This window comes from Copadichromis virginalis, linkage group LG14, assembly GCF_057382275.1.
Source record: "Copadichromis virginalis isolate Kocher_CV1m ecotype Utaka linkage group LG14, C_Virginalis_male_GT1.1, whole genome shotgun sequence".
NCBI lineage: Eukaryota > Metazoa > Chordata > Actinopteri > Cichliformes > Cichlidae > Copadichromis > Copadichromis virginalis.
The window spans coordinates 15252126-15270221 of record NC_140631.1 but is presented as its reverse complement, the minus strand read 5'-3'; the positions used below and the strand labels follow the sequence as shown (position 1 = coordinate 15270221).

Genomic DNA, 18096 nt, shown 5'->3' with positions numbered 1-18096 from the left:
GCTATTATTTACTGAAAAGAAAAGTTTAGTATGCAAGAAAACACACCGGATTACTTTTTTGTCAAAAGAGGGAGTGAAGCTAAAGTCAGTCAATTTACCTTTAAAACTACACACGGAGGAAACACAAAGCCAGGTCCTGTTTATTTGCGTCACTGAATACATCATAAATTAAGAACACATTAAACATTACATATGTAGAAAAACTAGTTTGAATTATATATGTGCTTTTAATGTTTTCAAGTCTAATTCTTTTGTAACACAACTCTGTCAGTGTAAAACTATGTTTTAAATGTTTCAGTAAAAAAGATCAAACTTTTTTTAATGGCAGTGTGTCGCAGTGGTTGGAGGGATTTACGCTAGCCGTTTTCCAGTGCTAGCTTTCTGCTAAGCTAAGCTAACACTCCTCAAACAGAACAAACAAAGGGCAGTATTTGTATGATATGTGGTAGGTCTAATAGAGAAAATGCTCAGGAGAAAGTTAAACTAATTCAGACTTTATATACTCACTGGCCACTTTGTTTGGTACACTTTGCTAGTACCTGACAAGAGCCCATTGTGCCTTCAGTGTATTTTATATTGACATGACAGCCTCACACACTTGATGCTGATTTTTCGGTTGCATATCCATTATGCTAATCTCCCATTCCACCACACCCCATGGGTTGAGATCTGGTGACTGTAGAGACCATCTAAGTACAGCGAACTCATTGTCATGTTCAAGAAACCAGACTGAGATTATTTGAGCTTTCTGACATGGTGAGCTATCCTGCTGGAAGCAGCCATCAGTAGATGGGTATACTGTCGTTATAAAGGAATGGACATGGTCAGCAACAAAACTCAGGTAGGCTGTGATATTTAAACTGTGGTCAGTTGGAACGAAGGGGTCCAAACTGTGCCAAGAAAGTATCCAGCACACTATTACACCTGAACCTTTGATACAAGGCAGGATCTATGCGTTCATGTTGTGTATGTTAAATTCTGACCCTACACTTTGGGGGTTAAAGCAGAAATTAAGACTCATTATCACACCAACATTTTTCCAATGTTCTCAGCATGTGTGAACTGTAGCCTCAGTTTCCTGCTGTTAGCTGTTAGCTGGTGTGGTCTTCTGCTGGTGCAGGTCAACTGCTTCAAAGTTTGACATGATGCACATTCAAAGACACTCTTCTGCATACGCTGGTTGCAGTGATTGGTTCTTTGAGTTAATGTTGCCTTCCTATCAACTTATAGCAGTATGGCCACTCTCCTGGCCTCTGACATTTTCTCTCAGAGAAACGCTGCTAAATAGAGATTTTCTCTTTTATGTCTCTTTTTTTCTCTCGTTGTGAATTGTAAATGGTTGCGTGTGAAAATCCCAGTAGATCAGCAGTTTGAACTCCAGCAGGTTGTCTCGACCATGTCTAAATGCCTAAACACATTGAGCTGGTGCAATGTGATTTCATGATTAGGTATTTGCATTAATGACCACCTGAAAATGTGCACCTAATAAAGTGGCCAGTGAGTGTAAATTAGAATGCAATAATTTAACTGTATCTACTCAATGTGACTGAAAAAAGAAACAGCACCTGTATGCAATGATCAATACAAAACAGTTTTGATGCTGCAGAATCAGTACTCAACAGTGATGGGAATAACGGCGTTACTAACGGCGTTACTTTTTTCAGTAACGAGTAATCTAACTAATTACTATTTCTATCGTTACAACGTCGTTACCGTTACTAACAAGAAAATGTGGTGCGGTCGCACTACTATTTTTCAACAAACAGACGGTTGCAGCTGTCTTTAGCTTGCTGCACCTTATATCAGTTGCATGGAAGCAGCTGTCTATGTAAGTAATCGAGAACGCGCTCCCGCGGGCAGCAATCACTTTCTGGCAGACGATCACTTTTTGGCACAACACCTGGAGCTAAGGGGGCAAAACAATCGCATGAGTGCTGCTGTTTGACTGAGGAAGAATAAAGTAGTCGTGGTAAGCCAATCACATGACCACTTCAAGACAAAGCAGCAAGGTGATATATACCAGTTTTTAAATTGTGTTGATAAGCCTCGTAAAACCAGAGTCATGATAAAAATATATACACAGCGTTTTTTCCTCAATAGTTTCGCCACGTTTACTGTCTAAGGACAGCGCAGCAATCACTCTCTGCTTATGACCAAAAAATAATTAAAAAAAAAACAAAAAACAGCCCGTTCGTGTTTGTGGAAAAATGTCGACCAATCAAAAAATGATGTGGCGACATGACATTTGGTTGTTTAGGAAGAGGGGAAAGTTTTAGGAGTGATGGCACGAGAGAGAGAGAGAGAGAGAGAGAGAGAGAGAGAGAGAGAGAGAGAGAGAGAGAGAGAGAGAAAGAAAGACAGCAGAAAAAAAGAGAGCAAGTTTTGAGAAATTTGTGACGTTTAGCATGTTTGGAGTGTGTAGTTAATGTGTTGTCTTGTGTAGTTAGTGTGTAGTGTTGTGGATAGGTTTGTGTTGTGTGTCAGAACAATGAGGCGACTGCTGTCTCCGGGTAGAAACAGGAGTGATTTAGATCAATTGTGTTAATACAGTGTGTCAAAATGAAAACATAACTGTAAACTAAAGGATGATACGAAACAAGGCAAAGTAAATAGTTTTTAAAGGTGAAATGTAGAGGAAAGTAGTTAAAAAACTTTTTTTAAAGTAACGCAATAGTTACTTTTCAATTAATTACTTTTAGAATCTTGTAACTCAGTTACTAACTCAGTTACTTTTTTGAAGAAGTAACTAGTAAATATAATTAATTACTTTTTCAAAGTAACTTGCCCAACAGTGGTCCTCAAAGAAGCAATTCAGCATATTCAGAAAAATGTTAAATTACACCTTGAAGCCTGATTAATGGCTTGTTTTCTATAATATCCTCAGAAAGAAAGAGAGAGCAAATGGTTTGACTCAAAATGTTCTTTCATCAGTCCCTCTTCCTTAGTCAGGTCACCAAAAAAACAGTGACAGCACCTTAACGCACACCGAAATATTGTGTTGACAGGGACATCTATAATGCTACACCAGCATCTCTGAAGGGGCTGAGTCTGTTTCCGTCATGCTCCTCCGTGTTTGTATGGGGGCTCTGTCCTGTGCACATCCATGATCTCATTTGCTGATGTGCCTCACGTGTTTCTTCTTCGCCTCCTCTCATTATCTTGTGAGCCTCTGCCTCTTTCACCTATCTTCCGATTCTAAAAATAACCTCCTCCCGTCACCCCTTCTCCTCCTCCTCCTCCTCCTCCTCCGTGTTCACCTCCCATGAGAACCACCATTGTGCTGCAGAGAGCAGAAAGACACAGTCTCTACGCACATACCTTTTCTTTGTATGTCTTGGTCCTCTGATTCACAGCGTAGTAACTCCCTGTGCTGACTGCACCAGAGTGCACACTCAATTGAACTAATGAAGAGATCTCTCTGAAGCATCCATTGATCTGCAAGACTTTATTTCACCGTGTGAGCAGGACATTTATCATTCAGCAGAGCGGACAGGAGCAATCAGGAGCAGGCAGGGAAAATATCACCACAGCTCTTCTTCCCTTTGCTGCCTCCTTCTCTTTCTGCTTCATCCCTTCCTTTCTTTGGTCCTCTGACTTCTTCCAAGCCCCCTCATCTCATCTTCCTTTCCCCGTTTCTCTCATACAGTTCCAAAAGCGCCGCTGATACCGAACACACACATAAATTTAATTTCCTGATTTGCATTTGTTCCGCTGTGGTTTAATCCCCCCGCTTTCCTTCGTATTTAACATATTAGCTCCATTTAAGAACTTGAGCTTCATTTCTCTCTTTGTCTGGTTCAGCTTTTATTTTTTCGGTAACACGTACATTTATCTAAAGAGGCACAACTACACTGTGACATAGGTCCCAGCTGACAGAGAGGAGTCTGTTCGTTCCTGCTGCCAGCATTCAAACTGCCAGGAGTTAACAGTATAAATTTAGCTAGCCTGCTCACTCCTCCACCCTTCTACTTTTGGCTGGAGGCAGCCACAGTGCTGGCGTTCACACTTCACACTTTTCTGTCGGTGTGTGTAAGTGAGAAGAAGTTAATATGACGGTGGTTGTCTCTGTTGAGGATTCAGAGTGCGAAACATGGCCTACTTACACATGAAATTCAGATTAAACATGAGACCTACAGGTTTGACTTTTCCAGCACTTTGGATCAAAGTTAAATTTCCTGCATTCTTCTTCTCAAAGTCTGTCTTAAAACAAGGCTACGTCCAAACAACTAGATTTTCATTTCAAAACATTTGAAAATTTGCAATTTCTGTCCAGATAATAAATCTCCAACTGATACTAACATGCACAAAAAACAACCCAAGACATTCCCTGTAAATTAGGCATGATTGCTGTCATGATCCACAGTCTACAGGTTGTTATCTGCCAGTCAGGACTGAAGATTTGTTTTTTCTTTATGGCTATGTGACAGGGAAATGATGAAGCAGGTAGGTAAGGACACTTAGTAAGACTGGGCTGCAAACCTGGACACCTGGTTCATTGTTTATTAAACTCTCTGCTTCTGACCACACAAATTTAAACACACTAAAATATAGCAATAAAATAGGGACGATAGATTTTTTGGAAGTCACTGTTTTCAGGAGAAATTATGGTTGAGCTTCTTCCTCTTAGAAGGGAGTTTTTCTTTCACACTGTTGTCAAATGCTTGTCAATTGTTGTTTTTTTCTGTATTAATCTTTACCTACAATATAAGGTACTTTGAGGCCAGGGGCAGATCTGAGGGTGGCATGGATATCAAAACTATTACTTTACGCATATGCTTTAATCTTAAGAAAACATTCATAAAAGCAGTGGATTGTGAATTCCTTTCCTCACTGGTGACCTTGCTCCTTAGGCAGCTGTAGACTGATAATGTGTGTGAGGCCTTCTTTCAGACTGTATATGTATATGTGGTTAAAATACATTAAATACAGCATGTATACACGTTTCATATAAACATAGTCTGTAACTTTCTTATTGACTTTAACCCAAATAATTAGACATTTCAGTTACATGAATAATGTAATATTTTTTGATTTTATGTACTGTCCTAGCCTATATAATAAATAAGTGTGTAGCCCAGTAAGTTTAAAATCCAGAAAGCTACACAACGTGTTATAACTCGTGTTAGAAACACAAGTCTAACTCTTCTAACACGTCTAACGCTCTTTTTATTACAAATAATTAAAGTGTCACATGCTTAAATTTACACAAAATGTCAGAAACCTGCACTATCATGAAAACATTTTCTCCAAAAATGTAAACATCATTTTTCATGAGTTATTGGGTTATTACACACACGTTCATTCATTTCCAGACTGTAACAATCAACCACCTGTGTTGATCTGAAATGTCCCTGGTGTTGATTTAAAATGTACTCTGGCACAATCAAGGGTCGATTGCTGCTTAAAACAAAAAATAAATCTATATCAACCTGTGGCCGATGTTTTCATGTATTCAATGTTAATTGTAGCGAGGCTCAAACTCTTAATGCTAGGTTATTTTAATAAACAATGTTGTCATATGCAAAGCTAGAGTGACACTAGGAGTGGCAACAGATTATTTTTAGGTTGGGACATGCCACCCCATGCCATCACAGTAGATCCGCCCCTGCTTGCGGCAAGTATTATTGCAATTTGGTGCTATACTGAAAACTGAAAATTGCAAGTGAACCCTTATGACTTCTACATCAGAGAAAGTGCTGCAGCTGGAACTAAGTACATACTTTGTGTTATTATGAGTCGAAAAGCAGGTATAGATTGGAAAAATGTAGAGATATTTTTGATAACATGATGCTGATTGCAGTAAAAACTGTGGGTTAAAACCAATAAAAACCAGTGGATAGAGATCTCAAACACCAGTTTGGCTGTTTCTTGGCTCAAATTCTCTCTGAAAATTTGTTTTTGTCAAATGCTGCCGGTAGGAAAAACAAACAGGGATGAGAATATCTTGTTTCCCTGTGAGGCGAATCGAGCAAATCAAAATGCAGCTCATGTTGTCGTATTTGCCCTATTGATCCCAAAGCTGATGCATCTCTGATGACAGCTACTGGAGTTGTCATGCCTCCCATCCTTTTACTTATTGCTTGTGTCTGTGCAGACACTGAAAGAAAACTTATATGGGAAGAGATCCTATCTGTGCTCTAAGCAGCATTTAAAAACATGAACACGCATCCTCTGCATGTGCCAATTTGGCTGTTTAATTTTGCTTGTACTTCTTTGCCAGTGGAGAAAAATAATAAATACAGAGTGTCTAATTTATCATGGATTGCAGAGCGTTTCTGCTCTACTGGCTCCCAAAAAGAGAGAGAGAGAGAAGAAAAGCTGGAAAGCCAGTGTTATCGGTCCATTAAATGGTTGTTATCAGCTGTTATCACTGCCATTGATATTACCAGTAGGCAAACTTTTCCCCCAGCTACAAGGCGCAGTAGGCTGTTGTCAATTCATTTAACTGTGCGGTGTTCCTGCATCGACATAGGTGGAGTGTTTCCAGTTTGAAAGAGCAACTAAAATCTGTGTGAGAATGGTGGAGTTGGCAGAAATCAGATAACTTTCACCAAGGAAATGTTTGTATGGACTCTTTGCATGTAGTGCCATTCTGACTTGTTCTGTTTTTCATCTTAGTGATGCCTGCTAGAAGGTGCAAGACGGCACCAGCTGGCTGTCATAGGAAGCCAGTAACAGCCGTTTGTTGGGTTTATAACAATTTGAAACAGGTGGAATACATTTTTTTTTCCACCTCCATGAGTTGTGAATAAAAGCCTTTGATGATTTCTTACTCAGAGGTTTTACACCTGAGAATGTCAAACTCACTCACACCGTGGTCCACATACAGCCCACTTTGATCTCAAGTAAGCCAGACCAGTGAATCCCCCCGGTCTATCGGTATGAAGAAGTTTAACTGCACACTTAATCCCTAAGATATGTTGGTATTAGAAAATAAAGTGCAATTTCAGCAGTATATTTTCTGCATAACAAAGAAATGCTGTGATAGTAAAAGAATGAAGTCTGTCCCAATGACTCTTTGGGCATAAACTGTAAAAAATAAATGTATAAAATTTTGGAACAAGTTCTGGTAACTCATTGCCCAGAATGTCATTTAACTATAAAACAGATCGTTTTTGGTCATTTACAGAAATTTTTATTTTAAATACCTATAAAACAGGAAGGTAATAATATTGAATAATATGTAATAAATATAGTTAAATATTCAAAACTCATGCCGTCCTTCACTTGTTGCAAAGCTGTCGAGTGGGCTGGATCATAGTCTCTGCTGGGCCGATTTTGGCCCCTGGGCCTTATGTTTGACACAGCAGTTTAACACTGTTATTAAGGATCTCCTTCCTTAAGCCTTGAGGCAACTGTTGTTGTAGTTTGTTGCTGTATAAATACATTTGAACTGAATTCTTTGAATTGAAGTCTTCCCTAGTTTTCAAACACACTTAAAAAAAACAAAAGACATTAAAGTTTCTGACATACAGATAATAAGACATCGTGGGGTCATCTTTGAGCCCTGCAAGCACTTCTCAATTTGACCCCCACCTGCTACCTTATGAAAAGCAGAATATTTGCTCATGCAGTGTGTGAGCAGGTGTTGTAGTTCTGAATGATTACTGAGATATTGATTAATCCCTTGTTAGAAATCATGGCCTGTAATGAAACTTTGAATTCGTTTCTAAGGTTACACAACATGTGGCAACAAACTTGTCTACAAGTCAAAATTCAGATGCAGCATGAAGTTTTTTCAAACCTCTCCCTTCACAAAATCTCAGCACAGTGACTGCTTTGGCACAGTTCTTGACTGAGCTTTCACCAATATTGCTTTAATCTTAAGACAACATTCATAAAAGCAGTGGATTATGAATTCCTTTCCTCTCTGGAGACCTTGCTCCTTAGGCAGCTGTAGACTGATAATGTGTGTGAGGCCTCCTCCAGACGGAGAATGAACTGACTGCTGGGATTTATCCCTGGAACAACAAAACAATTTTCACTCAAGGCTCTCTTTATTCACATGTTGATGTCCACGGTCGGCTAATATTTTCACAGTCTGTGTACATACTGGAAACCGCAGTGTTGAGAAATGCTGTTTTGACAACTGCTTTGTGGCCACAGGTTTTAGGTCAATTGGGCTATGAAGACTAATTAAAATAGAGGAGGAGGGCTCAAATTAAGCATGTCAGTGGCACAGATACTCTCACACATGCACACGCACGCACACGCAGCGTCTATGATAACAGCTAAAAGCTGCACACACTACTGCGGCAAACGTATTTCTACAGATTTCTCTCTTTTTCCTTCTTTTTCACAAAGGCACACAAACACCATAAGCTGTGAGGTTTCTTGGCAATCTCAAGCACACAGACCACTCATTTCTGGCAGCTTCACTCATTCCTTCTGATTCACTTACGGCACACGATTGGTTCTAGCATGCGATAACGGGCTTCCTACCTTCGGGACAGTAACACCTGGGCCCGGCCAGGCTGCTGAAACAAGTGGCTCCATTCTTGCAGGGCTGGGAGACGCAGTGATCGACCAACAACTGGCAACGCTCTCCTTCATAACCTGAGAGACACGAGGTTTATGATCACACTGCTTTTGCTGGAGTTAACATTCTGTGCATTGTTATCATACAAGGATGTGATATATAAATATTTATACATCTGCAGAAGACTAAAGTGATGAATACATGGAAAAGCTGGAAATGATTTGCTTTCAATGTTAGATTGTTGGATTGCTAATTAAGTACTGTGTTATTACATTTGTGTTATTACTCTTGACCTTTTAGCTGTTTTATTCCAATACATGAAATCTCTGTTTGCCTGCAAATTGCTCCCACACAATCAGTTCAACAGCCAAAAATGGCACACAGGTACACCTTACACCCCTGAGAGTCTTTATCTACATCAGATATCATGATTATTATGTTACCAGCCTGGCAACCACCTAACAACAGGCTGTAATGCCATCTATAACATGATTTTCACTTTAGGGTAATAACTAAATAATGAATATCCACGTAACTTGAGGGATGCATGATACATTAAGATGTCATCATCTTGCCTAGCAACAACCTACCAGCTGGCTAAATTGACACATTTGTAGCTTTTGTGCACTTACAACACCTTATTAAAAAAGCCTGATATTAATTTTACTGTAATGACACCTAATGTAAACGCAATTTAGGCATGTTATATTATGATGTCATCACATTGTCTAGCAACCACCTAACAACGCCTAACTACAGCATGATCGTAGTAATATTTAATATTATTAAGAGTGGCTGCTCAGAGTTGTGCCTAATTTGGTTTCTAATTAAAGAATAATGTCAGCAAGACCACCTGAGCCACCTAGTAAAGACGGTGGTGTTTGCTGTCTGTTTCCGCTTTCTTAATTTTTTTCCAAACAGATGCTCACAGAGGGCTCGTTAGCACAACATGCTAATGAGAAGTGACTGGCAATCAGTAGTCACCTGTGACATTTACCTTCCTACCACAGGGTCTTTTTTTCCAGTTCCCGTCTCAAAATAAATCTGACAAGATCAAAAGTTCAGGCTACTCTCTGCTGCTCTTTTTATTCAGACATTTTCTTAATGAAAGAAGCTCTCACCTCCCAGCCAAGACAACACAGTCAGGTTCCAAAATATGTGAATGGGGAATCTTCTTCAAATGCAAAAGCATACTGGGACCACTACTTTTTAAATTTCTAGTTTTTATACATTACAAGAAAACATTGCATACATTTCCATTGCTATGCAGATGACACCCAGCTATATTTATCCATAAAGCCAGATGTCCTAAAGGTATAAAGGCCTGGATGAAATTTTCTGTTTCTAAATTCAAATAAAACTGAGGTTATTGTACTCGGCCCAAAAGCTCTTAGAAACATGGTGTCTAGCTGATACTTACTTTGGATTGCATTACCTTGGCCTCCAGTAACACTGTGAGGAATGTACGTCCTTTAATTTGCATTTTAAAGAAATATGTGGGTGTGCTTTTCTTTTTCCATCTCTGTCTCCAGGTGCTGCTGAAAAGCTACTTCATGCATTTATCACTCATTGGCTGGACAACTGTAATTTATTACAGCCTTCAGTTAATGCAAAATGTTGCAGCGAGAGTCCTGACAGGGTCTAAAAAGAGAGAGTCTTAATTGACTCCCTGCAAAATCCAGAATTGAATTTAAAATCCTTCTCCTCACATACAAGATCTTGAATATTCTGGCCCTATTATATCTTACAGATTTTCATAGTACCATATTGTCCAAATAAAGCACTGCACTCTCAGACTGCAGGCTTACTTGTGTAGAGTTTCTATAAGTAGAATGGGAGACGAGTATTTTGTAGCACCAGTTCCCAGTTTGGATTCGGGAGACAGACACCCTCTCTACTTTCAAAATTATCCCTAAAACTTTCCTGTTTGATAAAGCTTATAGTTAGTGCTGGATCAGGTGACCCTGAACCCTCTTGGTATGCTGCTATAGGCTCAGACTGATGCAGGACTTGATGTGATGCACTGAGCACTTCTTTCCATTTACCACCTTTATTCACCATTTGAACAGATCATTAATTTACCTTCTCCCTCCCTTTTGTCCCATCTCTCTATTTTCTCCTTTTTCTCTTTTCAGGGAGTTGTTCCTTACCAACATCCTTACCACGTGTTGCTCATTGTTTGAGCTTTCTTCAGAGTACTGTATCTTGACACTGCAATATAAAGCACCTTGAGACAAATGGTGTTGTAATTTGGCACTATATAAATAAACCTGAATTGAGATGTTCAAACAGTCTATCTCAAAAACAGCACTGAAAGTAAAACCACACGATATGGCATAAAAACACTGATAGTGTGATAGGCCACACACAAAAGGGTTAATGCTGTGAGTTTTAACCCAAAACACAATCTTTTCTTAACCTTGCAAAGTCAGCTTTGGTGAAAAAAGTGAATGAAAACAAAACAACTCAGTGAGTGAAAATCACGAGCACAAGCATCCGCCTCCAAGCAGCAATATCTGACGCTCTGGAATGAGAACAAGTTCACCACACACACCTGGTTGACAGGTGCACGTGAAGTTGCGTCCTTCACCCCCCTGCCTGATGTCAGTGCAGGTGCCGTTGTTGCGACAAGGTCGGTGGTGGCAGGCGTCATATTCCTCACAAAAAATCCCGGTGTAGCCGTCTTCGCACTCGCAGAAGAAGGTGCTCTGCAAAAAAGCGACAGCACACAGATTTCACGCGTCAAATCAGGGAGCCCTAACGGCGAAACAGCAGGAGGGAGGAAAAACTTGTGAAACAGCAATAATGAGATCGCAGATTGTGAAATAATTCAGCGACACAACAATGCAATTATGAGCAGCGGTGACACAGTTTGGTTTTCTCAGCTAACGAGGGAAAACAGAAGAAACGGCACAAAACCAGACACGGTGAGATGACCTCTCCAACACCTCCCTCTCTACACTTTCATTCACGCTTAAGAGGCACAACCAACCGCTACATCTTTTTTTGGTTCGGTACGTGAATGTTGGGGCTCAGTGGATCCATTTTTAACTATGAGCAACGGATAATTAAAACAGGCCTGCATAAATCAAAAATAGCACCGCAGTGTTTGTTCTTCCAGCTATTAAATTTCAGTGATCAAAACAGAGCACAATAATGCATCTCTGATGATGATGATAATGGGAATTCAGCTTTTTTGGAAGTTGCATGTTTTAGATGTTAGAAAGCAATAAAGAGATTGCTAAAACTAAAGCAATGAGCGTGCCCATTCAGCGGTGCTACCTTTATTTATTTCACTAATTTATGCTAGTTTGTCCCATAAAACGTGAACCTATTGGAGGGCTGTGTATAAAAAAGGCTTTAATTTGTAAAAACCCTTTGAATTAAAGCAAGGATTCTTCATTTTAGTCACATACTGACTGCTGAAAGTAGCTTCTTGTATCAGCGAGCACTGAAATGTGTTCTCGGGTGAAGAAAAGAAACGTTCTCACCTCAGAGGGTTGGGTGATGCATTTGCCTTTTCCGGAGCACTGAGGGTCACTGAAGCTGCTGCCGGGCTCCACACAGCTGCTGGCCTTCACCGTCAGGTTGAGACGGAGCGTGACCTCCGGGGCCGTGGGAGCGCCAACGCGAATCACACCTGCCACAAGAGAGTGTGTAATCTGCTCATTTATACAACAAGTACAGTAATATGTGATGGATAATTTGGATGGATAATTGGACTCGGTGGTGGAGTTTTTAACCATACAGCAGTCTGAAGATGTACTTTCTTTTTCTATTTTCAGACACGGCTCTTCATTTATAAATATCGCAACACCTTTTGGAGAGTTTTTAAAAGGATTCCTGGTCCCCAGAGGATGAATTGTTGGCAAGCCCTTCTCTTTTCTCGCCTAGCGCTCAGCTGTATTTTTAGCCTTTTAGCATGTTGAGTGAATCATCAAACATCGGCCTGCAGCAGCTGCACACAGCTTTCATTTAACAATGCTTTAGTAAAAGTACACACCGCTGCCCCAAAACTGCATAAAACTTAAGTGGTAATAAAAGAATTGATGGATTCAGTTCATTACAGTGACCAAAATAGAGACTGTGCCTCTCTGTCTTTGTCTCTCCCCATCTCTGGATCTATAAATGTAGAACATGTCGTATTATAGGTTCAATCAAAGCTGACAGCTTCGCGGGCACTCGGATAAAAATAGCTTCGTAGTGGATATCACCTGCCATTCTTTTGGAGCAACACCGGTGACGACAGCGATGATGCAAGCTCCTCGGCCAATCGGAGCCCTGATAAAACGACGCGTGTTCCTCCGTCATCCCCGACCGAACCATCGTCAGCACAATGACACTGAAAGTCGGACCTGCGCAGTCATTGCGCTTTTAAACTGCGAGGAAAGCACATGGCCACAAACATGGCACTTCCGTCCCATGTGTAGATGGGTGCCTGTGTCTTTCCTCCTGTCCCCTGATCTTGCAGGGAAACATGCAGCACGCTTAAAATCATGCGTAGATGTGAGTTTGGTTTTGTTGCAAGCATTTTTATTCAATAAATGCGATACCGCCTGCGTCTTCATCCTTCTCCCACAAATTGTCCTTCATTCACGCCTCCTTCACGCCCCTTTATCCTTTCCTCTAATCCCTTTCTTTGTTGTCTCCTTTCCTCCCTTGCTCCCTCCTTATCTAACTCTTCTTTCTCCTTCTTCCATCCTTCCTCATCCTCTCTTCTCTCTGATTTAACTCCCCAGTGTCATTGCCACCGCCACCGTGTCCTTCTCTTTCTCCCTCCCTCCGTCTCTCTCCGGTGAAGCTGCCACCGAGTTACCAGACGTGTCAAGGTCAGCAGCCAGGAAGAGTAGCGAAACAGCATCAGGTATGTAGAGCACACGCAGGGGTCAGCCAGCCCTTCAGTCAAAGGAGCGAGGCTCCAATTAACCCCCGGCGGCACCCGCTGCAGCTCACGCCATGGTTTTTTGGCACCACTCTGTGAATACTCAAAAACTGCCCGTGTGAAGCTCGGTATTAAAACACAGATGGAATATCAGCATAAATGTCTGTTCGGTATGCAAATAAAACATTCTGACTCACATATGCAAATGTTATGTTATTTTCCCCCGATGACACTGAAGAATAAACGTCGCAATTACAACTTATTTAAATTCATTAATCCTCTGATGTTTTTGGCTCGGCTGTAAATGATCTATTTGGAGCTTCTTGACAATGTTTCAAATTCAGCTTTTCTGTGGTTGTTGGATGAACTGCCATACACATTAAATAATTAAAAAAAACACACGATTCTCTGTAAATATGTATCTAGTTTTAATAAAGTTATGGCTGGTTTGGAGTCATCGAGGGACTATCTATTTATATTTCCCACAATTTTTTTATAGATCATCCTCAAACTTCACAACAATACACCAAGCCTTGGGGGACACGAGTACCTAGGTGGGCTAAACATTTGACCTTGGCCTTCATTCTCAGGCAGCAAGGTCAAAGTCGACCTTGAAAACGAAATTCCAGAAACCATATCAAGTAATGTATCATATGACAGGGCACGGAGACCGCTGTACAACACACTCGAATCTTAAAATCTTTACAGCCTATAGAAGCTAAAGGTTTCAACTAATTCTGCTGCAATCATATCGGCAAAGTTAATAAAATAGGCAGTTTTAGTATGTAGTGCTTCGAGGTTAAGGGTCAAGGGCCAGAGTCACACGAATTAGGGAAAAATCTTAGTTTCTATTGGATCATCTCCAAACTTTGAACCAATATATTAGTCACTAGGGGGGCATTGAGCTCTTTAACTTTATATTTTGACATTAATTAATTTGCTACACTAGATTTTTATATTACCAATGCTGACATCACAGATTTGATATAGGCCCTGTCCTTCAGGAGGAGTTGAGCTCTTGTTTGTTATGTTTCTGTCATGGTTAATCCGCCAATAAGCACAAGCTCGTTAATCTATAATATCTATAATCATTGTGGTTAGAAATGTTCAAATGAAATGTTTTTACCAAAAAAAGCAGAAAAATAGTACAAGTGCGATATTATTTTTGATTAAGATGCCAAACTGCATCCGTTTACTTGCGTTCCTGAACATTTGTTTTTAGTGGTCGAGTGTTGCGCCTAATTCATTTGCAGTGTTTCTGCTCAAATTTGGATTTGAAAACATGAATTCAGTTTAATATTTGCTTAAAAAATAACAACATCATTTTCAATTTTAAAAAAGTGTTTTCTTGATTTTATGGCAGCTGGTCGAATAAATTTGTTAAGCACCGTATGCCTATATTTTCTATGCAATCTGAGCCAAACATACTCAAACCGGATTTACCAGCTTTTTTAAAGAAATTATTCATAACAAACTAAATCCTCTGTTCTTCTCAAGGCTGTTTAATTTTGATGCCTTTAAGTAAAGACAAATCCAGATTCTTGGCTTCTGTGTCCAGAAATACAGCTCAGGGCTGGTTGCCTCAAAGAGCTAAATGCTAACATGCTGATGTTTGGCACATGTCCACTATTGTAGTTTCCTGTGTTTGCATGCTAATATTTCCCAAAAGGCATTATTAAAAAGTACCAGGACACCAGAGGCTTACTCAGGAAGTAGTTCTGTCCCAGGGGAAGCAAGTGGTCTGGCACCACCAGTCCATCCGGGGTCTGCAGGAACCACATGGTGGTGCCGTTCAAAATGGACGAACGGAGGAAACCCTCTTCGTTCACTCGCCACAGCACGGGAGCTCCACTGGCATTCACCACGACCCTGTTTGGAGCAGAGACAGGAAGGGAATCAAGTATGATGAGGCTGCTTTCCCAGCTCGTGACGAACGCTTACAGCCTTCAGTGTGTAAATCATAGGTTGCACAAGAAAATTCAAGACTCAGTGCTCAAACACAATCCACGTAGTGCACGCTTTTGCTACTGTATACCTAGCGAGGGTCTAATCCATCTTGCCAGCCATGAACCTTTTTAAAATGTCAGCATGTCAGCTTGAAATATTAGACACATGAATGAATCTTCTATGTGAAGCTGCCTGCTTCTGCTAATGATTATTTTATTCAAAAGAAGAAGTTTGGTGAAATATCATCCCGTGTGCACACGTCATGGTCGACAGCAGCTCAACAGTCAGTCAGTTTTTGTACCGAAGGACATTTTGTGCGGCGTACCCGATGATTAAAGTACTGTCCTCCTGTTGGTGAGTCCAAGCTGGGATCATAGTCAGGTCTGTGAGTAATGACTGCCAGAGAGGTTGATGCTTCTTGTGGAAACACTGTGAATCTTGTGAATAGAGTTGTGAAATACAATCAGTGTTGCTGGCATCCATCATTCACACTGAGCCATTAAATAGACCCCCGGGGACACGGAGGTCTCTGCAGACCACATATTTCAAACATAAGTCACATAAAAATACCAGTGACACCAAAATGATCTCTTTGGTCTCTTATTTAGACAAACCTATTATTGAGCAATTCCAAATTAATGTCTATGCAGAGGCCAAGATCAGCAACCCAAATGATATCGATGAGACAAAGTATTATTTACAGAGCTCAGTCCATCTCTCACTGCTACCAAAGCCACAGCCAACACGGACCATGAGGGTAAATCCCGTATCTGGAGGCCTACTGTTCTGGGGATCGTGCTGCCAGCAGGATGATCTAATCCCTCTGGGCAGAGCGAGAAGAACAATGCGCGCCATGTTTCATGCCAGAGACGCCGAGCTCCACCAGCTGCTTGCTGAAGAGACAGTAAAGAGCAGAGCCAAGCCGAGCTGAGCCGAGCTGGATCACCACGCAGAGCAGAGTGAAATCTGTCACTGGGGGTTGTGAGAGGCAGCAGCTTCAATGAGCCTCCTCTTGTTTAAATGCAATTGAGAAGCCCTCTAACCCCACTCCCACATCTAATCCATCCAATATTAACAAAAACAAAAATCAATCTGATTACGCTCTCAGCTCCCGCCGTCACGTATCTGTTCTAATGAACGCTTGTTACTTATAAGAGCAGTAATTGTTATTATTACCTCTGTGTGCTTTTCATACACTCAGCCACAGATGAAACAGATTTACAGAGAAATTAGGATAAAAAAATGACAGATACAGGATGTGCCTGGCGTGACAAATAAGCACACAGGAGTGTTTGTAACAAGCTGTTTGATTCATTACTAAAACATAAAAAATCAGAGTCAACTTTGCTGGCATGAAAAAATATAAAATGGTAATAAATTATTCAGAATTAAAGACTGATATTTGTAGTGCTGTGTAAACATACTGAGCCAGCCCGTCATGGGAAATAGGTGCAGGGACTTATTATAACAAGTGTAAGTGTTCTTGGCAATACAGTATATGAGGCATAAACAGAGTTTATACAATTCTAATAAGCTCAATATTTAATAACCAGTCTGAACTCTCTTAGTCCAACTTCCTTATAAAGTAGTCTTCAGGAATAGTTCTCCAGGCTTCCTGAAGGACATCCAAAGCTCTTCTTTGGATGTTTCTGCTGTTTGTTCTGTTCTCTGTCAAGATGACCCCACACTGCTTCACTAATGTTGATGTCCGGGCTCTGGGGAGACCAATCCATGACACGCAGTGTTTCATTCAGTGTTTTTCTATCCAGGTGTGCTTTGGCAGCATGTTTGGGATCATTGTTATGAAGAAAAAGCAAATTGCTGCAAGTGATGCTACTTTTCTGTGTTTATTCTGTATTTCCATCGTTTTGACAAGATCCACAACACCACAGGCTGAAACGCAGCCCCAAACCATGACAGATGGTTGCAGACACTCACTGCTGTACCTGTCTCCTCATCTCCTCCATACATCCTTATGATTGCTCATTTGGATTCGTCGCTCCATCAGACTTCTTGTCACTGATTTTCAGTCCAATTCTTGTGTAATTTGGCATGCGTCAGTCTTTTCTCCCTGTTTCCCTTTCTTAAGAATAACTTCTTGACAGCCAATATTCCACTGAGACCATTTCTGATGAGGCTTCAGTGAACAGTAGATGATCAACTGAAGGCTCAGATGCATCTCTCGGGTCTTGTTGGTCGCTTTGCTGGATTTTTTCCTGTCTTAAGGACATGACTTTCAGATTCTGTTCATCTGCTGTAGATACCTTTTCTTTTGTCTTCCACTCTCCAGTTTCCTCAGATTTCTTAAGGATAGACGCCATACTATGCCAGGTATCCAACTAACAACTCTCACCTTACCGGTGCAAATATTTTATCTTATGCCTGTCAAACTGTGCTGTATTTGGCATTTTTTGCTGCGTGTTTTGTGACAGGCTGCTAGTAACAAAGCACTTAAAGATACAATTAAAAACTGGTTCTTTGTAGACACAAGATATACCTCGAATTAGGTGCCTTTTGGGGCTTGAATGATTCATGAGTTTTAAGTGGCTTAACACTCCTCTGAAAATGGTCAGGTACATAAAGTGGACTGAAATCTAGTAAAAAGCAGCCAATTCTACACCAGCAATAAGAAAAATGCTGCCAAAGCATACAAAACAAAACGGAAATAGAAAAAACGAAAACAGAAATAGGTCAACAACAAAAAAAAGGGGGAAGTGTTTCTGGGGAGACAATAACTCGAGGGACCAGTTGCAGGAACCCAAAACATGGTAGGCGTGTTTTATCATGA

The 18096-nt window shown here is 40.6% G+C and overlaps 1 protein-coding gene across 1 annotated transcript in view; it reads right to left on the bottom strand.

Moving 5' to 3' along the window:
* Positions 1 to 18096, bottom strand: part of dner (delta/notch-like EGF repeat containing) — a 73348-nt gene that overhangs the window by 11544 nt on the left and 43708 nt on the right. Inside the window, exons 4-7 of the mRNA XM_085429534.1 lie at positions 15067 to 15230; positions 11971 to 12119; positions 11034 to 11187; positions 8443 to 8556 (exon numbers count right to left, since the gene is read on the bottom strand). Coding sequence (XP_085285660.1) covers positions 8443 to 8556; positions 11034 to 11187; positions 11971 to 12119; positions 15067 to 15230 — 581 coding nt within the window. The remainder of the gene's footprint in view (positions 1 to 8442; positions 8557 to 11033; positions 11188 to 11970; positions 12120 to 15066; positions 15231 to 18096) is intronic.